The 22,859-nt window shown below is 44.4% G+C and overlaps 1 protein-coding gene across 50 annotated transcripts in view; it reads right to left on the bottom strand.

The window, feature by feature from the left end:
* MADD (MAP kinase activating death domain) overlaps nt 1-22,859 on the bottom strand; it is a 63,670-nt gene that overhangs the window by 5,014 nt on the left and 35,797 nt on the right. For 34 of the 50 annotated variants that reach the window (XM_063711120.1, XM_063711121.1, XM_063711122.1 and 31 more), the window contains 9 exons: nt 22,452-22,560; nt 22,109-22,171; nt 21,750-21,870; nt 21,539-21,644; nt 19,316-19,426; nt 15,801-15,908; nt 1,223-1,387; nt 728-800; nt 488-594 (listed from right to left, as the gene is read on the bottom strand). In XM_063711120.1, the coding sequence (XP_063567190.1) occupies nt 488-594; nt 728-800; nt 1,223-1,387; nt 15,801-15,908; nt 19,316-19,426; nt 21,539-21,644; nt 21,750-21,870; nt 22,109-22,171; nt 22,452-22,560 (963 nt within the window). The remainder of the gene's footprint in view (nt 1-487; nt 595-727; nt 801-1,222; nt 1,388-15,800; nt 15,909-19,315; nt 19,427-21,538; nt 21,645-21,749; nt 21,871-22,108; nt 22,172-22,451; nt 22,561-22,859) is intronic. The other 16 variants (XM_063711148.1, XM_063711126.1, XM_063711127.1 and 13 more) reach the window with 1 other exon arrangement.

Here is a 22,859-nt window from a genome sequence, read left to right as displayed (position 1 = left end):
AACACACTCCAGAGAGGACAGATACAAGCTACTTACACACAGGCACGCAGGCACGCACGCACACGCAAGCTGCACGCACACCAGAAAGACACAAGGAGATCGGCCAGTCTAGACTCTCAAAGCAAAACCACCAAGCAGAAGCATATCCTGGGAATAGAGGAAGGCAGAGACACTGCAGGGGAAGGGCCAAGTGAGACGCTCCCACTCACACTGTGTGGAGTCCAACGGATGGGGCAGCGTGGCCACCTGGCCTCGCTCCTGCCCAGCCTCCCCCATGGGCTCCCTGGTGCACCTTCACAGCGCCAGGTGGTCGCCAACGTCACTGTGCCCTCCCCTGGGGTTTCTTTCCTGGGTCCAGCTGCTCCAGTTCTCCCTCTAGCTCCAGAGGGCCCTCTCTCATGCTTGCTGGGGAAGTACTGGGGGCCTGGACATTGGTCCTTCTTACAGATGGAACGACAGGGAGCCTCGTGCTGCCGCTCGCACCTACCTGATTGTGCATGAATTTGAGGTTGATCCCTTCCAGGGTCACCTGCAGCAGGCCACCCTCACCAGTCTTCAGGTCCTGCACAGGGAACTCGCCACCCAATTCAGGTCCTGTGGTGAGGGAGGGGGCTATCAGCTCACTGGTGAGGTGGGGAATTCCACCCCTGACTTCCCTGCCAGGCCCCTGACACTCAGAAGGACTGGTAGAAACAGGGAAGACACTCTCAGGAAAAACTCTCCTCACCGGGTTTGATGCTTTGCTGTCGGGCGGCAGCGCGCTCCATGCTGTCCTTCACACAGTAGTACAGCTCCCGACACTGTGGCACAGGGGGAGAGTGGTCCCATCATGATGGCTGTCCAGGGTTCCCCACCCACTGCTCTATAATGGCCACTGAAGGCTGAAGTGAGGGGTAAAATTTTAAGTAGTCCTCCTATTTTTCGGATGTCTTGTTCATTGTTGAGGTTATGAATGATAGACCCGGAGCATATGAATGGTATGGCTTTAAAGAAGGCATGGGTACAGACGTGTAGGAATGCTAGATATGGTTGGTTAATACTGATTGTGACTACTATTAGGCCTAGTTGGCTTGACAGAGACAGCTTTAGGTACTCCACCCAACAGCTGGAGACAGAAGTGTGGCTCCAGACATGTGTTTTGGAATTTTAACTTCCCAAAGAGAAACTCACTATTTGGTCTTCAATGCCTACTAGCCCCAACCCAAACACAGATCCTGCGTACCTTTTTAGTATAGAACTTGTTGAGCTGGGTCTCAGAGCCATTTCTACGCCACAAGCACAACACCTTCGTCTTGGGACAGTAGGTCATGTTGATGAGCTTCTCGTACCACCAGCGCTCATACACTGTTCCGATGTTACTACGCAACACCACACAGTCATCGCACACCTGGAGAAGTGCACAAAGCAGCTCAGTGGTTCCTGTCTCTGACAGCCTCTCCCTAGACTGTTTCCTACAGGGAAAGGATGGGACAACTGGCCCTGGGGCATCCCCATGGTCAGGTTTTCTGCCTTACGCTCATGGTGTCCCTAGGTGGAGACACAAAACAGAACTACTGACATGCTGCCTGCTACAAGGATTGTTGGAAGAGATGGAGTCATTAGAAGGAACCTACGTATAAGGGAGGAGGCACAAATCAATCAGTTATTTATTACCTCTTTTTTTTTTTTTTTGAGACAGGGTCTCACTTTGTATCCCAGGCTTGACTGCCGTGGCGCCATCTCAGCTCACTGCAGCCTCGACCAGCCAGGTTCTTCCTGCCTCAGCCCCCAAAGTAGCAGGGACTACAGGTGCACACCATCACATTGGCTATAATTTTTTTTTTTTTTTTTTGAGATAGAGTCCCACTCTGTTGCCCAGGCTGGAGTGCAGTGGCGCAATCTCGACTCACTGCAACCTCTGCCTTGTGGGTTAAAATGATTCTCTTGCCTCAGCCTCCCGAGTAGCTGAGATTACAGGCACACATCACCATGCTCAGCTAATTTTTGTATTTTTAGTACAGACAGGGTTTCACCATGTTGTCCAGGCTGGTCTCGAACTCCTGACCTCAAGTGATACACCCGTCTTGGCCTCCCAAAGTGCTGGGATTACAGGCGTGAGCCACCGCGCCCGGCCCAGTTATTTATTACCTCTAATGTGCTCTACGGACTTAAAGTATTTGGAGGAGATCTCATGCCTCCATTTTACAACCTCAGGAATCATCTTTGTTGACAAACACAAAGGTAGGAGATCATGACAGACTTAACCAAGGAGAAAAATGGAGCTGATGCACTTTCTAATCCTGGGTCTACCCTTTTTCTATAAAAGTATTTTAAAAAATTAATTACACAAGTGACACATGAACAGTGCTTATTACATAAAAATGATACAATACAGGATGATATAAATTAAAAAGCAAATATCTTTGACACCTTCTTGTTCAACATTCTCTTTCAGGTGAAGTTATCTGTTCTTCTTTTTGAGACGGATCTCGCTCTGTCGCCCAGGCTGGAGCACAGTGGCGCAATCCCATCTCACTGCAAGCTCCGCCTCCCGGGTTCACGCCATTCTCCTGCCTCAGCCTCTCGAGTAGCTGGGACTACAGGCACCCACCACCATGCCCGGCTAATTTTTTTATATATTTTTTTAAGTAGAGACGGGGTTTCACCGTGTTAGCAAGGATAGTCTCGATCTCCTGACTTCATGATCCGCCCGCCTCGGCCTCCCAAAGTGCTGGGATTACAGACGTGAGCCACCATGCCCAGCCAGTTATCCGTTCTTAAGGCTTCAAATGTTACGGGAGACATTACAGCACAATGGTGAAGGGCACAGGTCTAAAGTCAGCCTGAGTTTAGATTCCAGCTCTGCCATTACTGAGCTGTGCCACCCTGAGCAAGTTCATCTGTGTCCACAATTCCTCACGGGTAAGATGGGGATAGTAACAGTAATAACTTCCTACAGTTACTATGAAGACTAAATGAGTTAATGTGCATAAAGTATTTAAGGTGCACACAAAGCCAGGCACACAGAAAGTACCCTAATTAGCTACTAGATATCAGAACTATGAAACTAATGATTATTACCATGTTGATGGTTCTTACCTCTTTCTCCATCTTAGACCTCTCTTCCTGAGCTCCTGAGCTTCTCAGTGTCTGGATGCTTCACATGTAGCACCTCAAACTCATTGTGTCCAAATCTGAACTCAACATCTCCTCCTGGGCAGATCCTCCTTTTAAGTCTGCTATTTGAGGAAATGGCACCACCATCCACCCAGCTGCCCCAGCCTGAAATGAAGAATTGATGCTCGACTCCTTCCTCTTCCCTCTAACTAACTACACTCCATCACTGAGTCCCATTGGTTCTAGCTCAAATATCCCTGACTGCTCTTCCACTCTCCAACCATTAACTCTTACTCTTTCTTCAAGTCTAAGCTCAAACGTCAACTTCTCAAAGGAGTTGTCCACAGCTCCTAGGCCCTCTGGTATTTATTCTGCGCCCCCTGAGCTTCTTTCATAATGCTCACCATATTTTATAATACTCTTTAATTATGTGATTTCCCCAATAGCTTGTCAATGCTAAGGGCAATAGAAATCACGTCTGTCTTATTCACTGCTATAATCCCAACACCCAACAAAGTACCTAGCATATAATACGTGCTCCACAAATATTAGGTGAGTGAGTAAGGAACACACAAGACTATCAGGTTTAAGCTACTGTATAAGAGTTTACTGGAGTTCTAAAGCCTTTGAAGAATCAGTCAAAGTGGCAGAGTAGGAATGGGAAACTTGAGTTCTAGGCCCAGTCTGACTCTGTGGTTATCTCCAGGGGGAAAATGGACAATACCACTCCACCTTTCATAATCCTTTAAGAACATCATGTAAAGGCAGGCAGAACACATTTAGGAGAACACATGATTTCTAAGCTAGAGCATTCTAGTCTAGAGAAATGCTTGTAATATACTGTTATAGTCGCCTAAGTGGCTGTTGGAGGTGTAAACTGGTATAGTTTTTGGGATGGCAATTTGGCAAAATCTACCGAAATTTTAAACGTATATAAGCTTGACTTGAAATTTTCATGTCTAGGACTATATCCTATAGAAATTCTCATGTGAGGGTGCAAAAATATATGTTCAAGGATATTCAATGAGCAATTATTATTATTATTATTATTATTTTTTTGAGACAGGGTTTTGCTCTGTCACCCAGGATGGACTGAAGTGGTGCAATCAGAGCTCACTGAAGCCTTGACCTCCCAGGCTCAAGGATCCTCCCAACTTAGCCTCCCCAGTAGCTAGGACCATAGGCATGCACTAGCATGCCTAGCTTATTTTACAATTTTTTGTGGAGATGGGGTTTCCCTATGTTGCCCAGGCTGGTTTTGACCTCCTGGGCTCAAGCGAACCTCCCACCTCCGCCTCCCCAGTAGCTGGGACCACAGGCATACACCACCACATGTATGACTAATTTTTAAATTTTTTGTAGAGACAGGGTCTCCCTATGTTGCCCAGGCTGGTCTCAAACTCTGGGCTCAAGCAATCCTCCTGCCTCAGCCTCCCAAACTACTGGGATTACAGGCATGAGCCAACATGCTTGGCCTAATGAGTAATATATAAATATATATTTCATTTTTTTAAATTTTTTTTTTGAGACGGAGTCTTGCTCTGTCGCCCAGGCTGGAGTGCAATGGTGCGATCTCGGCTCACTGCAACCTCCGCCTCCCAGGTTCAAACAATTCTCTGCCTCAGCCTCCCGAGTAACTGGGATTACAAGCACCCACCACCTCGCCTGGCTAATTTTTTGTATTTTTAGTAGAGGCAGGGTTTCACCATCTTGGCCAGGCTGATCTTGAACTCTTGACCTCGTGATCCACCCACCTTGGCCTCCCAAAGTGCTGGGATTACAGGCGTGAGCCACCACACCCGGCATGAGTAATATTTTTTTAAAAAAATAGTGGGGAGGAGACAAGATGGCCGAATAGGAACAGCTCCGGTCTACAGCTCCCAGCGTGAGCGACGCAGAAGACGGGTGATGTCTGCATTTCCATCTGAGGTACCGGGTTCATCTCACTAGGGAGTGCCAGACAGTGGGCGCAGGCCAGTGGGTGCGCGCACCGTGCGCGAGCCGAAGCAGGGCGAGGCATTGCCTCACCTGGGAAGCGCAAGGGGTCAGGGAGTTCCCTTTCCGAGTCAAAGAAAGGGGTGACGGACGCACCTGGAAAATCGGGTCACTCCCACCCGAATATTGCGCTTTTCAGACCGGCTTAAAAAACGGTGCACCACGAGACTATATCCCACACCTGGCTCGGAGGGTCCTACGCCCACGGAGTCTCGCTGATTGCTGGCACAGCAGTCTGAGATCAAACTGCAGGGCGGCAGCGAGGCTGGGGGCGGGGCGCCCGCCATTGCCCAGGCTTGCTTGGGTAAACAAAGCAGCCGGGAAGCTCGAACTGGGTGAAGCCCACCACAGCTCAAGGAGGCCTGCCTGCCTCTGTAGGCTCCACCTCTGGGGGCAGGGCACAGACGAACAAAAAGACAGCAGTAACCTCTGCAGACTTAAATGTCCCTGTCTGACAGCTTTGAAGAGAGCAGTGGTTCTCCCAGCACGCAGCTGGAGATCTGAGAACCGGCAGACTGCCTCCTCAAGTGGGTCCCTGCCCCCTGACCCCCGAGCAGCCTAACTGGGAGGCAACCCCCAGCAGGGGCACACTGACACGGCAGGGTATTCCAACAGACCTGCAGCTGAGGGTCCTGTCTGTTAGAAGGAAAACTAACAAACAGAAAGGACATCCACACCAAAAACCCATCTGTACATCACCATCATCAAAGACCAAAAGTAGATAAAACCACAAAGATGGGGAAAAAACAGAACAGAAAAACTGGAAACTCTAAAATGCAGAGCGTCTCTCCTCCTCCAAAGGAACGCAGTTCCTCACCAGCAACGGAACAAAGCTGGATGGAGAATGACTTTGACGAGCTGAGAGAAGAAGGCTTCAGACGATCAAATTACTCTGAGCTACGGGAGGACATTCAAACCAAAGGCAAAGAAGTTGAAAACTTTGAAAAAAATTTAGAAGAATGTATAACTAGAATAACCAATACAGAGAAGTGCTTAAAGGAGCTGATGGAGCTGAAAACCAAGGCTTGAGAACTACGTGAAGAATGCAGAAGCCTCAGGAGCCGATGCGATCAACTGGAAGAAAGGGTATCAGCAATGGAAGATGAAATGAATGAAATGAAGCGAGAATGGAAGTTTAGAGAAAAAAGAATAAAAAGAAATGAGCAAAGCCTCCAAGAAATATGGGACTATGTGAAAAGACCAAATCTACGTCTGATTGGTGTACCTGAAAGTGATGGGGAGAATGGAACCAAGTTGGAAAACACTGCAGGATATTATTCAGGAGAATTTCCCCAATCTAGCAAGGCAGGCCAACGTTCAGATTCAGGAAATACAGAGAATGCCACAAAGATACTCCTCGAGAAGAGCAACTCCAAGACACATAATTGTCAGATTCACCAAAGTTGAAATGAAGGAAAAAATGTTAAGGGCAGCCAGAGAGAAAGGTCGGGTTACCCTCAAAGGGAAGCTCATCAGACTAACAGCGGATCTCTCGGCAGAAACCCTACAAGCCAGAAGAGAGTGGGGGCCAATATTCAACATTCTTAAAGAAACGAATTTTCAACCCAGAATTTCCTATCCAGCCAAACTAAGCTTCATAAGTGAAGGAGAAATAAAATACTTTACAGACAAGCAAATGCTGAGAGATTTTGTCACCACCAGGCCTGCCCTAAAAGAGCTCCTGAAGGAAGCGCTAAACATGGAAAGGAACAACCGGTACCAGCCGCTGCAAAATCATGCCAAAATGTAAAGACCGTCGAGTCTAGGAAGAAACCGCATCAACTAACGAGCAAAATCACCAGCTAACATCATAATGACAGGATCAAATTCACACATAACAATATTAACTTTAAATGTAAATGGACTAAATTCTCCAATTAAAAGACACAGACTGGCAAATTGGATAAAGAGTCAAGACCCATCAGTGTGCTGTATTCAGGAAACCCATTTCACGTGCAGAGACACACATAGGCTCAAAATAAAAGGATGGAGGAAGATCTACCAAGCAAATGGAAAACAAAAAAAGGCAGGGGTTGCAATCCTAGTCTCTGATAAAACAGACTTTAAACCAACAAAGATCAAAAGAGACAAAGAAGGCCATTACATAATGGTAAAGGGATCAATTCAACAAGAAGAGCTAACTATCCTAAATATGTACGCACCCAATACAGGAGCACCCAGATTCATAAAGCAAGTCCTGAGTGACCTACAAAGAGACTTAGACTCCCACACATTAATAATGGGAGACTTTAACACCCCACTGTCATCATTAGACAGATCAACGAGACAGAAAGTCAACAAGGATACCCAGGAATTGAACTTAGCTCTGCACCAAGCACTAACAGACATCTACAGAACTCTCCACCCCAAATCAACAGAATTCACATTTTTTTCAGCACCACACCACACCTATTGCAAAACTGACCACATAGTTGGAAGTAAAGCTCTCCTCAGCAAATGTAGAAGAACAGAAATTATAACAAACTATCTCTCAGACCACAGTGCAATCAAACTAGAACTCAGGATTAAGAATCTCACTCAAAGCCGCTCAACTACATGGAAACTGAACAACCTGCTCCTGAATGACTACTGGGTACATAACGAAATGAAGGCAGAAATAAAGATGTTCTTTGAAACCAACGAGAACAAAGACACAACATACCAGAATCTCTGGGATGCATTCAAAGCAGTGTGTAGAGGGAAATTTATAGCACTAAATGCCCACAAGAGAAAGCAGGAAAGATCCAAAATTGACACCCTACCAATCACAATTAAAAGAACTAGAAAAGCAAGAGCAAACACATTCAAAAGCTAGCAGAAGGCAAGAAATAACTAAAATCAGAGCAGAACTGAAGGAAATAGAGACACAAAAAATCCTTCAAAAAATCAATGAATCCAGGAGCTGGTTTTTTGAAAGGATCAACAAAATTGATAGGTCGCTAGCAAGACTAATAAAGAAAAAAAGAGAGAAGAATCAAATAGACACAATAAAAAATGAGAAAGGGGATATCACCACTGATCCCGCTGAAATACAAACTGCCATCAGAGAACACTACAAACACCTCTACGCAAATAAACTAGAAAATCTAGAAGAAATGGATAAATTCCTCGACACATACATTCTCCCAAGACTAAACCAGGAAGAAGTTGAATCTCTGAATAGACCGATAACAGGAGCTGAAATTGTGGCAATAATCAATAGTTTACCAACCAAAAAGAGTCCAGGACCAGATGGATTCATAGCCGAATTCTACCACAGGTACAAGGAGGAACTGGTACCATTCCTTCTGAAACTATTCCAATCAATAGAAAAAGAGGGAATCCTCCCTAACTCATTTTATGAGGCCAGCATCATTCTGATACCAAAGCCGGGCAGAGACACAACCAAAAAAGAGAATTTTAGACCAATATCCTTGATGAACATTGATGCAAAAATCCTCAATAAAATACTGGCAAACCGAATCCAGCAGCACATCAAAAAGCTTATCCACCATGATCAAGTGGGCTTCATCCCTGGGATGCAAGGCTGGTTCAATATACGCAAATCAATAAATGTAATCCAGCATATAAACAGAGCCAAAGACAAAAACCACATGATTATCTCAATAGATGCAGAAAAAGCCTTTGACAAAATTCAACAACCCTTCATGCTAAAAACTCTCAATAAATTAGGTATTGATGAGACGTATTTCAAAATAATAAGAGCTATCTATGACAAACCCACAGCCAATATCATACTGAATGGGCACAAACTGGAAGCATTCCCTTTGAAAACTGGCACAAGACAGGGATGCCCTCTCTCACCACTCCTATTCAACATAGTGTTGGAAGTTCTGGCCAGGGCAATTAGGCAGGAGAAGGAAATAAAGGGTATTCAATTAGGAAAAGAGGAAGTCAAATTGTCCCTGTTTGCAGATGACATGATTGTATATCTAGAAAACCCCATTGTCTCAGCCCAAAATCTCCTTAAGCTGATAAGCAACTTCAGCAAAGTCTCAGGATACAAAATCAATGTACAAAAATCACAAGCCTTCTTATACAACAACAACAGACAAACAGAGAGCCAAATCATGAGTGAACTCCCATTCACAATTGCTTCAAAGAGAATAAAATACCTAGGAATCCAACTTACAAGGGATGTGAAGGACCTCTTCAAGGAGAACTACAAACCACTGCTCAAGGAAATAAAAGAGGATACAAACAAATGGAAGAACATTCCATGCTCATGGGTAGGAAGAATCAATATTGTGAAAATGGCCATACTGCCCAAGGTAATTTACAGATTCAATGCCATCCCCATCAAGCTACCAATGACTTTCTTCACAGAATTGGAAAAAACTACTTTAAAGTTCATATGGAACCAAAAAAGAGCCCGCATCGCCAAGTCAATCCTAAGCCAAAAGAACAAAGCTGGAGGCATCACACTACCTGACTTCAAACTATACTACAAGGCTACAGTAACCAAAACAGCATGGTACCGGTACCAAAACAGAGATATAGATCAATGGAACAGAACAGAGCCCTCAGAAATAACGCCGCATACCTACAACTATCTGATCTTTGACAAACCTGAGAAAAACAAGCAATGGGGAAAGGATTCCCTATTTAATAAATGGTGCTGGGAAAACTGGCTAGCCATATGTAGAAAGCTGAAACTGGATCCCTTCCTTACACCCTATACAAAAATCAATTCAAGATGGATTAAAGATTTAAACGTTAGACCTAAAACCATAAAAACCCTAGAAGAAAACCTAGGCATTACCATTCAGGACATAGGCATGGGCAAGGACTTCATGTCTAAAACACCAAAAGCAATGGCAACAAAAGCCAAAATTGACAAATGGGATCTAATTAAACTAAAGAGCTTCTGCACTGCAAAAGAAACTACCATCAGAGTGAACAGGCAACCTACAAAATGGGAGAAAATTTTTGCAACCTACTCATCTGACAAAGGGCTAATATCCAGAATCTACAATGAACTCAAACAAATTTACAAGAAAAAAACAAACAACCCCATCAAAAAGTGGGCGAAGGACATGAACAGACACTTCTCAAAAGAAGACATTTATGCAGCCAAAAAACACATGAAAAAATGCTCATCATCACTGGCCATCAGAGAAATGCAAATCAAAACCACTATGAGATACCATCTCACACCAGTTAGAATGGCAATCATTAAAAAGTCAGGAAACAACAGGTGCTGGAGAGGATGTGGAGAAATAGGAACACTTTTACACTGTTGGTGGGACTGTAAACTAGTTCAACCATTGTGGAAGTCAGTGTGGCGATTCCTCAGGGATCTAGAACTAGAAATACCATTTGACCCAGCCATCCCATTACTGGGTATATACCCAAATGACTATAAATCATGCTGCTATAAAGACACATGCACACATATGTTTACTGCGGCATTATTCACAATAGCAAAGACTTGGAACCAACCCAAATGTCCAACAATCATAGACTGGATTAAGAAAATGTGGCACATATACACCATGGAATACTATGCAGCCATAAAAAATGATGAGTTCATGTCCTTTGTAGGGACATGGATGAAATCATCATTCTCAGTAAACTATCGCAAGAACAAAAAACCAAACACCGCATATTCTCACTCATAGGTGGGAATTGAACAATGAGATCACATGGACACAGGAAGGGGAATATCACACTCTGGGGACTGTGGTGGGGTGGGGGGAGGGGGGAGGGATAGCATTGGGAGATATACCTAATGCTAGATGACGAGTTAGTGGGTGCAGCGCACCAGCATGGCACATGTATACATATGTAACTAACCTGCACAATGTGCACATGTACCCTAAAATTTAAAGTATAATAAAATAAATAAACAAATAAATAAAAATAAAATAAATAAATAAATAAATAGTGAGAGGCACTAGTTAAACCAATTATGGTACACCATACGACATCTAATGGCTAAGCATCCATTAAACTAAAAAAAAAAAAGACACGGAAAGGTATATCATTAAGTGAAAAAAGCAAAGTATTTAACAGTATTTGTAATTTATTTGTTTTTTTTTTTTTTTTGAGATAGAGTCTCGCTTTGTCACCCAAGCTGGAGAGCAGTGGCATGATCTCGGCTCACTGCAACCTCCGCCTCCGGGTTCAAGCGATTCTCCTGCCTCAGCCTCCCATGTAGCTGGGATTGCAGGCGCCTGCCCAACATGCCCGGCTAATTTTTGTATTTTTAGTAGAAACAGGGTGTCACCACGTTGGCTAGGCTGGTCTGGAACTCCTGACCTCAAGTTATCCACCTGCCTCGGCCTCCCAATGTGCTGGGATTACAGGCTCATGTGAGCCACCATGCCCAGCCCAATATTTGTAATTTGATACCACTTTCATAAGTGCATAAACAAAATTCCATATAAATAAATTATATTTACACAAATATGCATTTTCAATAATCTGAAAGGAGTCACATAAAACTCTTCATTACTGGTTACCTCTGGGACAAAGGATTGAGAGGCAGTGAGTAAAACTTTTAATTATTTTTTAACTTTGGCACAGTTTGAAACATTTACAGCATATACTGTTTTACTTCTGTAACTAAAAAAAGGCAACAAAGACAATTTTTAAAAATCTTTGGCTGGGTATGGTGGCTCACACCTGTAATCCTAGCATTTTGGGAGGCCAAGGCAGACGGATCACTTAAGGTCAGGAGTTCAAGACCATCCCGGCCAACATGGCAAAACCCCATCTCTGCTAAAAATACCAAAAATTAGCCAAGCGTGGTGATGCGTGCCTGTAGTCCCAGCTACTCGGGAGTCTGAGGTAGGAGAATCTCTTGAACTCGGTGGGTGGATGTTGCAGTGAGCCAAGTTTGTGCCACTGCACTCCAGCCTGGGTGACAGAGCAAGACTCCATCTCCAAAAAAAAAAAAAAAAATATATATATATATATATATATATATATTTTTTTTTTTTTTCTTGGCCAGGTGCGGCAGCTCACACCTGTAATCCCAGCACTTTGGGAGGCTGAGGTGGGCGGATCACTTGAGGTCAGGAGTTCGAGACCAGCTTGGCCAAAATGGTGAAACCCCGTCTCTACTACAAATACAAAAATTAGCCAGACATGATGGCATGTGCCTGTAGTCCCAGCTACTCAGGAGGCTGAGGCAGGAGAATCGCTTGAACCTGGGAAGTGGAGGTTGCAGTGAACCAAGATTGTACCACTGCACTTCAGCCTGGGCAACACAGTGAGACTCTGTCTCAAAAAAAAAAAAAAAAAAAAAAAATTCCCAAACTGCTGTCCAATTGATCATGCAGAAAGCAGTCTATGCTCTGAGAAAGGCTAAATCAAATAGCCTCACAGGAGCCAGGTGATGGCACAGTGACCATGGTGCACTCTTCCCTGGCATGGCACCACTTCAAGGAAGAGGCATCTATTTGGGTAATGGGTCCAGTCCCACACTCCAGAGACTTAGCATGAGGCTCCCTTTGTACAGTGGTGAGAGTAAGAGTAGTTCAAGGAATCTGCTGGAGATATTTTTTTTTTAAAGGAAAAGAAAAGGGCAAGAGTCATGTGCCACTTCTGCTGTGGTGCAGATGTCCTAAGTCAGCCCTAGGCTCTGAGAGGCAACTAGCCAAATTCTAACACTTTAAAGGGTGACATGAAAATGACTCCTTCTTGGCTACACTGACATGTATGTTTCTGCTTCAGGGTAAGCCGCTCTTGCGTTTGGTAAACCACCTGTTCAAAAAAACTGTGAATGTGGAATTCAAATTCAGCTAAACCACAGGGGAACAGATAACATAGGCAAAATTTTACTACTTTATATATAGGAGTTGTATTTGGTCCTTAAAATTACTTAGGTCTGTTTCAGAATTAAAAACACAGAAATGAAGAAAACACGGCCAATTTCCTTTATCATCCTGGAGAGTAAGGCTTTTTCTAACCATGTCTCAAAATCCAGAAGCCGTAAAAGAAACTATTGATTAATTTAATTATATAACAGTAGCCAGGCGTGATGGCTCACACCTGTAATCCCAGCACTTTGGGAGGCCGAGGTGGGTGGATCACTTGAGGTCAGGAGTGCGAGACCACCCTGGCCAACATGGTAAAACCCCATCTCTACTAAAAATACAAAAACTAGCCGGGTGTGGTGGCAGGCACCTGTAAACCCAATTACTTGGGAGGCTGAGGCAGGAGAATTGCTTGAACCCGGGAGGTAGAGGTTGCAGTGAGCCGAGATCATGTCACTGCATCCAGCCTGGGCGACAGAGAGAGACTCTGTCTCAAAAAAAAAAAAAAAAAGTTATATACAAATAAAAAATTTATGTGTGTCAAAAAATACCATAGGCAAAATCAGAAGACAAATGAGGAACTTTCTGGTGGGCAGATCAGGTTGCCCATATCTGAGCCCACTGATGTGTAAGAGAGGGACGACCATATGAGGCAATAGGAAGCGTATAGCACCACTCATTAAGCATTCTTCCCAAAAGAGTGAATCTGAAAGTGATCAAACCTCTAAACGGAACTACCAGTCTATGAGAAATATGTGACAGAGAAACACGCTAATACAAAGGAGACACAATCAGCAAAAAATCTAGAATGTAGGAGACTCCACAGGGCAAATGATCCAATTTCTTCAACAAAATTAATGGCAAAGGGGGTATTACGTGTTATGAGACACTTAAGAATTATATCAACCAAAATTACAAATGCATTGTCCCTCTGACCCAGCAATCTCATTTCTGGGAATCCTTAGACACACTTGCACATGTATGAAATGAAGCAGGCACAGCATCATTCACAGTATCACTATCAGTAACAGCAAATTTGGAAGCAACCCAAGGATCCATATGTACTGACTGGTTAAATATATTAAGGCACAGTCACACAGTGGAATACATGTAGCCATAAAACCAATGGGAAAGCTTTCTTGGTACTGATACAGAAGAGGACCAGGACAATGTTAAATGAAAAAAGCAAGGGATAAAGCAATGCATAAGATGTGCTATCTTTCTGAAAGAAAGGAGAAAAATAGGCCAGGCGGGGTGGCTCACGCCTATAATCCCAGCATTTTGTGAGGCCAAAGTGGGCAGATCACTTGAGGTCAGGAGTTTGAGACCAGCCTGGCCAATATGGTGAAACCCCGTCTCTACTAAAAATAGAAAAATTATCTGGGCATGGTCGTGGGCGACTGTAATCCCAGCTACTCAGGCAGCTGAGGCAGGAGAATCACTTGAACCCAAGAGGCAGAGGTTGCAGCGAGCTGAGTTCGGACCACTGCACTCCAGCCTGAGCAAAAGAGCGACACTCCGTCTCAAAGAAAAAAAAGAAAGGAGGAAAATAAGAATTCGTGTTCATATTTTATTGTTTGCATAAAAGTCCACTGGAAGGCCGGGTGCACTGGCTCACGCCTATGATCTCAGCACTTTGGGAGGCCGAGGCGGGTGGATCACTGAGGTCAGGAGTTGGAGACCAGCCTGACCAACATGGTGAAACCCCATCTCTACTAAAAATACAAAAAATTAGCTGGGTGCGGTGGTGGGCGCCTGTAATCCCAGCTACTTGGGAGCCTGAGGCAGGAGAATCGCTTGAACCCAGGAGGTGGAGGTTGCAGTGAGCTGAGATCACGCCATTGCACTCCAGCCTGGGGATCAGAGCAAGACTCTGTCTCAAAAAGCAAAAAAAAAAAATCCACTGGAATTTACAAAGGAAACCAATAAAAGTGGTTGTCTATAGGATGAAGGGGTGAGGGAAGTGGGAAATTCAGTGGAAGGGGACAAGAATGAGTGCAAGACCTCCCAATGTGTACTATTTTCTGTTATTCTGATTTATGAACAATGTGACTATATCATCTATATATAGATATCTTTATGTATATGTGTGTGCGTGTGTGCGTGTGTGTGTGTGCGTGCGCGTGTATAAAAGAAATGGGGCTGGGCGCAGTGGCTCATACCTGTAATCCCAGCACTTTGGGAGGTCGAGACAGGTGGATCACTTGAGGTCAGGAGTTCAAGACCAGCCTGGCCAACGAACATGGTGAAACCCCACCTCTACTAAAATACAAAAAATTGGCCAGGCATGGTGGCGCATGCCTGTAATCCTAGCTACTCAGGAAGCTGAGGCAGGGAGAATTGCTTGAACCTGGGAGGTGGAGGCTGCAGTGAGCCAAGATCACACCACTGCACTCCAGCCTCGGTGACAGAGCGATACTCTGTCTCAAAAAAAAAAAAAAGAAATGGGTATCATCTACTATATAAAATTTAATTATCTGAATAACAATCTGATAATTTGGCCGGGTGTGGTGGCTCATGCCTGTAATCCCAGCATTTTGGAAGGCCAAGGTGGGTGGATTACTTGAGGTCAGGAGTTTGAGACCAGCCTGGCCAACATGATCAAACCCCATCTCTATTAAAAATAGAAAAATCACCCGGGCATGGTGGCTGGCGCCTGTAATCCCAGCTACTTGGGAGGCTGTGGCAGGAGAACTGCTTGAACCCGGGAGGCGGAGGTTGCAGTGAGTCGAGATCAAGCCACTGCACTCCAGCCTGGGTGACAGAGCGAGACACTATCTCAAAAAAACACACACACAAAAAACAAAAAAACCAATCTGATAATTTAATGATAAATAGATCATGAAGATGAATGAGATAAATGAGAAAAATATCCTGGCATCAGTCCTATGAGTTCCCTGTGACTCTCAATAGCCCTTTGGGCCCCCAGCATGAACCAGCACCTACCTCCATGAAAAAGATATCTCCGTTTGTATCTGTCCCTGCATGTACCACAAATGTCTGCTTCTTCATGTGCCGGCTGCCACTGGACCAGATAGAGAGATCGCGTCCATTCTGATGAAAGAGAGACTTTTTAGGGACAGTCATACATCCCTCTCAGAGGGCTCTGGGCCAAGAATTCCCCATCCAGCAATCAAATTCATATCGGCTTCCTCAGCACAGTCTCATCTGCTGGCCACTGGTCACCAGGGAAGTGGGAAGTGGTGTCAGATGTTTTGGTCTCAGAGGCCCTATATCTCTTAAAATTTATTGAAGATTCCAAAGAGCTTTTGTTTATGTGAGTTATATTTATAGATATTTACATACTAGAAATTTAAACAGAAATTTCTCAAATGATTAATTATAAAAACAATTAATAATTGATTAATATAACCCATTACATAGTAATATAAACATTTTTTATAAAATAACTATATTTTCAAAAAAAAAGGCACTGTTTCACATTTTTGCAAATCTCTTTAATGTTTGGCTTAGAATCAAATAGTTGCATTCTCCTATCTGCCTCTGCATTGAGTCTGTTGCAGTATGTTGCTTTGGTTGAGGTATATGAAAAAAACTTGACCTCACAGATACGTATTTGGAAAATGGAAGAGGACTTTCATAGCCTTTTCAGATAAATAGACGTATTCTTCTTTAACACTATACCAGAACTTGGGAAGCAGAAGCTTCTTTTTTTTTAGAGACAAGGTTTTGCTCTGTCATCCAGGCTGGAGTGCAGTGGCATGACCATAGCCCACCACAGCTCTGAACTCCTGGGCTTAAGTGACACTCCTGCCTCAGCCTCCCAAGTACCTGGAATTACAGGCATAAACCACAACACCCAGCAAGAGCAGCTTTTGAAAGTTAGTTGCAGTGTGGAATCTGAAAGCACATCAATGAACATTTTACATTGTTACATTAAAATCCATTTAGGCCAGACATGGTGGCTCATTCCTATAATCCCAACACTTTGGGAGGCCAAGTCAGGAGTACCGTTTGAGCCCAGGCAGGAGTTGGAGACCAGCCTGGGCAACAAAGTGAGACCCTATTCTCCATACACTTTTTTTTTTTTTTTTTGAGACATGGTCTCATTCTGTCACCCAGGCTGGAGTGCAGTGGTGCTCACGGCAGCCTCAACCTCCTGAGCTCAAGTGATCCTCCCACCTCAGCCTCCCAAGTAGCTGGGACTACAGGTGCATGCCACCATGCCTAGCTAATTTTTTTATTTTTTGTAGAAATGGGGTCTCCCTTGGCTGGGCACGGTGGCTCACACCTGTAATCCCAGTACTTTGGGAGGCCGAAGTGGGCGGATCAAAAGGTCAGGAGTTGGAGACCAGTCTGACCAATGTGGTGAAACCCCATCTCTACTAAAAACATAAAAATTAGCCGGGCGTTGTGGTGGGCACCTGTAATCCCAGCTACTCATGAGGCTGAGGCAGGAGAATAACTTGAACCTGGGAGGCGGAGGTTGTAGTGAGCCGAGATCGCGCCGCTGCACTCCAGCCCGGGTGACAGAGTGAGACTCCGTCTCAAAAACAAACAAACAAAAAAAAGAAATGGGGTCTATGTTCCCCAGACTGAAAAAAAATGTTATTTAAAAATTAAGATCCATATCTCTGCCTTGCATTTTGAGTAGATCTTTTATCCATACTTGAATTTATAACATCATACATTGGTATTTAGAAAATACTGTTGGCTGGGTGCCTGTAATCCTAGAACTTTGGAAGGCCAAGGTGGGCGGATTGACTAAACTCAGGAGTTCAAGACCACAGCCTGGGCAAGACGGTGAAACCCTGTCTCTATTAAAATACCAAAAAAAAAACAAAAAACTAGCCAGGTGTGGCGGCATACGCCTGTACTCCCAGCTGCTCAGGAGGCTGAGGCAGGAGAATTGCTTGAACCCAGGAGCCCAGGAGGCGGAGGTAGCAGTGAGCCAGCATCGTGCCACTGCACTCCAGCCTGGGCCACAGAGCGAGACTCCATCTCCAAAAAAAAAAAAAAAAAGAAAGAAAGAAAGAAAATAGTGTTTCACTGAGTTACACAGCTCTTCCAAATGTTGACATATTTTGTAATATTAAATCAATGTTTAAAAAATCACATTCATTAATATCACCACCAATCTCATTAGAAAAGTCTTTAAACATTGGGAAGCTTCAAGTTCAAAACTCTGCCAAAATTCTTATTTTCACTTAAAAGCTGAATCTTATCATTGGCAACAAATACTGTCAGTTGTTTTCCCTGAAACAACAGGCTCACTTGATTAACTGAAGGAAAATGTCTGCCAGTTGGGTACTCTGAATAACCATGGTTTATTAATTGTCCTTTCCAGTAAAAATGATGTTCCATGAACAAAGCGATTAAGTTCACTTGCAACTCAAGGTGAACAAATCAAGGCTGCAAATTGCTTTTCTTCAAAACAACCATCATACTGGGTTTGCAACAGAGATGCTTTATGTGTACTTCCCATTTTGTCGCAAAGAATATTAAAAACATTTATAATCAATCAATCAATTTAATCAGAGTAACAGTCTTCACTGCTTCTTCAAGGACATTTACAAGCACAACTGGCATTTTTAAAAAACTAAGAGTGTAAGCCAGGTGTGGTGGTTCATACCCGTAATCCCAGAACTTTGGGAGCTGAGGCAGGCAGATCACTTGAGGTCAGGAGTTCAAGATCAGCCTGGCCAACATGGGGAATGCCCATCTCTACTGAAAATACAAAAATTAGCTGGGCGTGGTGGTGCATGCCTGTAACCTCAGGAGCTTCAGCTACTCGGGAGGCTGAAGCAGGAAAACTGCTTGAACTCGGGAGGCGGAGGTTGCAGTGAGCCAAAATTACGCCACTGCACTCCAGTCTGGGCAACAAGAGAGTGAAACTCTGTCTCAAAAAAAATATATATATATACAAAAATTAGCTGGGTGGGGGGGGCACACGCCTGTAATCCCAGCTACTTGGGAGGCTGAGGCATGAGAATCGCTTGAACCCAGGAGGTGGAGGTTGCAGTGAGCCAAGATTGCGTTACTGCACTCCAGCCTGGGCGACAGAGTGAGAGTTAGTCTCAAAAAACAAACAAAACAAAAATGAAAAACTGAGAGTATATGAAGGCAAGGAATGCAATGGCTGCTGGCATAGTTTGGGACCATTGTCTTCACTTGGGTTACAGTGCCAGCAGTTTTACCCATCACTGCTTTGGTACCATCAGTGTAAATGTAACCCCGTGAAAACAGCAAATAACATTTTAGAATCATTTGAAATCGTTTTCACCTTCTGAATCCTCAGCAGTTCACACACCACACATCAAAACTGATGCACTACGATGGTTTTATACAGAGAATCCCATCACAGAACACAGGGACTAATGCCTCATTTACAGTCAAAGACAACTGCTCCATTTTCAAAAAACGGGGTGAACTGGACTGCAAGTGACACAAACCAAGAAATGACCCATGGGGAAGCCTAAGGGGTGGCCAGACGTGCTTACCAGGTTCGCCAGCTGATCAAGCACCTCATTGATTTGCTGGCTGTACACAAGCCCAATGTGCGACTTTCCCATTAGGCGCCTCACCTTCTTGCGGATGTCATTCTTATTTACCTGAAAAGCCAACACATGACTCTTAACAAGGGATCTGCTCTCCTCCCGACTGAGGTAGAGAGAAGAGAATGTACAAGTGGGCTTCCCACCATCTGAGAGAAGTGGAATTCTGAAAGACCACATCACTGAACATGGGAGAAAACTTTCAACTGTGTATTCTGCCACCATGAGGGGAAGAAAAGTCCTGGCTCTGTCTCTAGTTAGCTTCTGCAGAAAAGTGGCTCTTAGAGCATTTCTGGTTCCAGGGGACACTTTCTCCCTATCCCCACTCAATACCACAACATTCACCCCTACAAGGGCTCTAAAAACCCCCAAGGCTCTTCGTAGTGTAATTCAGAAACAATGACTTAGAGTGGCAACACCAGACTGGGTAGCCAAGACATCTCTGAAGGTTAGGGATCATCATCCTTTCTCAGCCAGAGTCAACTGGTACCCTCCAAATTCCACAGAGTACAGTGCAACTTATACCAGGAAATGAAGCACACCAAGAGGGGCTGGGGGCATTCTCTGCATTTGATCAACTGATCCCTTCACACTTAGGGAGGTTGGGGAGAACAGGAGGAGGAGAAACCCAGTGGCTCGTTCTCCAAACAATTCTCTTCTACCCATCAACTCCAGATTTATGTTTCCCTTTCAGAGCAGAACTCTTCTACTTGGTAACATACTTCTTCCACAGCTATAAAACCAAGTACAACCAAATCAAGTTAAAATCTACTATTACTTTGTTAATGAGTGGCTCTTTTTATAACTATAGAAAATTCTGTAAGATATAGGGCTGTGCTGAAAAACAAATTCTGAGCATCGTTTCTTTTTTTTTTTTTGAGATGGATTTTCGCTCTTGCTGCCTAGGCTGGAGTACAATGGTGGAATCTCGGTTCACTGCAACCTCCTTCTCTCAGGTTCAAGCAATTCTCCTGTCTCAGCCTCCCAAGTAGCTGGGATTAGAGGCATGAGCCACCATGCCCAGCTAACTTTTGTATTTTTAGTAGAGACAGGATTTCACCATATTGGTCAGGCTGGTCTCGAACTCCTGACCTCAGGTGATCTGCCCGCCCTGGTCTCCCAAAGTGCTTGGATTACAGGCATGAGCCACTGCGCCTGGTCCTGAGCATCCTTTCTAAGGTTTTAAAATCTACTATTGTAAAAAAAAAAATTAATTCATTGTATTTTGTGGGAAGCTCTATTGGCACCCTAAAACTACTTAGTAAAGAGAGACCACATAAATCTCAAAATAAATAAATAATGGCTGGGTGTGGTGGCTCCTGCCTGTAATCCCAGCACTTTGGGAGGCTGAGGCAGGAGGATCACTTGAGGTCAGAAGTACGAGAGACCAGCCTGGCCAACATTGTGAAACCCCGTCTCTACTAAAAATAGAAAAATTAGCCAGGCGTGGTGGCAGATGCCTGTAATCCCAGCTACTTGGGAGGCTGAGGCAGGAGAATTGCTTGAACCCGGGAGGCAGAGGATGTGGTGAGCCAAGATCGCGCCACTGTACTCCAGCCTGGGTGACAGAGTGTGACTCTGTCTCAAAAAAAAAAGAAAATGAAAATAAATAAATAAATAAATACTATGGAATCATCAGTTCTTGGTCGGGCACACTGGCTTATGCCTGTAATCCCAGCGCTTTGGGAGGCCAAGGTGGGTGGATCACTTGAGGTCAGGAGTTTGAGACCAGCCTGGCCAACATGGTGAAACCCTGTCTCCACTAAAAATACAAAAACTAGCTGGGTATGGTGGTGTGCACCTGTAATCGCAGCTACTTGGGAGGCTGAGGCACAAGAATCACTTGAACTGGGGAGGCAGAGGTTGCAGTGAGCTGAGATTGCGCCACTGCACTCCTGCCTGGGTGACAGAGCAAGACTCCGTCTCAAAAAAAAAAAAAAAAAGAGAATCATCAGTTCTTCCTACAACACTCCTTAGTAAAACTGGCTGGCAGCTTCAGATAAATGGAACACTTGTAAGCTGGCAGAGAGGCCTCAGACTTTCAATCAAGAAGGCAGCCCTAAGTTAAGATACCTTGATAGCTTCCCAGCTACCCCAAAATTTAGGCGACAGGAACAAGCCTTGCCCCTCTAGGATCAGCGGAGCTGGACACAGCAAAATTGACATTACCTTCATCAGCAGCATGTAGGAGATGAGGTTGTGCAAAAGTGTGGCCAGCAAGCGATCTTCATCATCTTCCAGGCGCTTCCGGTCATGTTCTCCAAGGGACAGGTACCTAAGGAGAAGACCAAGCACAAGTCAGCCCTCAAGTGGGAGACCACAGAACTAACTGGGAGGAGGCTGAGTTTGCTGATTCCCAATGGTTTCCTAAGCCCCATACCTGTCGATCATTTCCTGGGGACCCTGGTCCATACCCATCCCTTCTCTCTCCAACATCACAGCATCTAAGAAGGCATCTTCCCAGAATTGCATTTGGTCCCATAAAGTAGAACGCTCTTTGCCTGCATAGAATAAAGGTTTCTTAGGGGGCCTATTTAACATTTAAGAATATAGCTGCCAAACAAAAATAAAGAGTAAAATCCAGATAAAAGGGAATAATTACAAATTCCAGGGCAAAGGAAACACAGTCTTTCTACCCCAGATCTAACATGCCTGCCACCAGCCCCAGATGCCTCCAAGTAAGGCCCAGTCCCTCCCAAGGAGGAGGGATGAACACAGCACACAAATAAATGTGGTTACTTATAGAAAAGGTCTCCATAGCTGCATCCTCTAACTGGTCCCACATGGATCCTTTGTCCCTTCCTGCCAATTTGAGAGCAGGAAGGACCATGGTAGCAAGAAAGGAAAGAAAGGAAGACAGAAAGGCAGAGGCTGTTGATTAACACCAAAACCCAATCTTGTCCAGTTTTCACCCACTGCTTGTTCTGGACCCAGTAAGTTGCTTGCTTCAGGTATAAAACTGCTATCTAATGTTAGCATTAAGATCAGCAGAAAGACAACCAGCTACTTGTTCAGTGTGACCCTCTCCCCTGGCTGAGTTAGCTTTCTCCAGTGCAAAGGGCCTTCCCAGTGTGTTTCTCACCTAGGAGTCCCTCATAGAGATAGACTCGCTGGCTCACATCTTCAGAAGTACGAATAGGGCTGCCTGCCAGCTTCTCCTTTATGCTTGGCTTCAAGCTGTGGGCTTTACCCTAGAGAGAAGAGGTGATAGGTCAGTGGCCAGAGGTAGCAATGAATAGAGACAAAGGAAACCACGCATTTCACTAAGAGGCTCTCACACCAGTCACCATCCATTAGCAACATAAACTCCAGTACCCCTGCTTCTGCAAGTCCACTTACGCTGCTTTCTGTTACTGCCTCCTAAACTATACAATAAAGTTTTCATTTTTGACTTATCTTTACTCCTTAGTCTCTGTAAGGTTATTTTCTCTTTAAAGCAACAAAAACAACAATCAGATTAATTCTCTGTGTAGCAACATAACACAGCAGA

Source organism: Gorilla gorilla, chromosome 9 (assembly GCF_029281585.2).
Source record: "Gorilla gorilla gorilla isolate KB3781 chromosome 9, NHGRI_mGorGor1-v2.1_pri, whole genome shotgun sequence".
NCBI lineage: Eukaryota > Metazoa > Chordata > Mammalia > Primates > Hominidae > Gorilla > Gorilla gorilla.
This window is presented reverse-complemented; position numbering and strand designations above follow the sequence as displayed.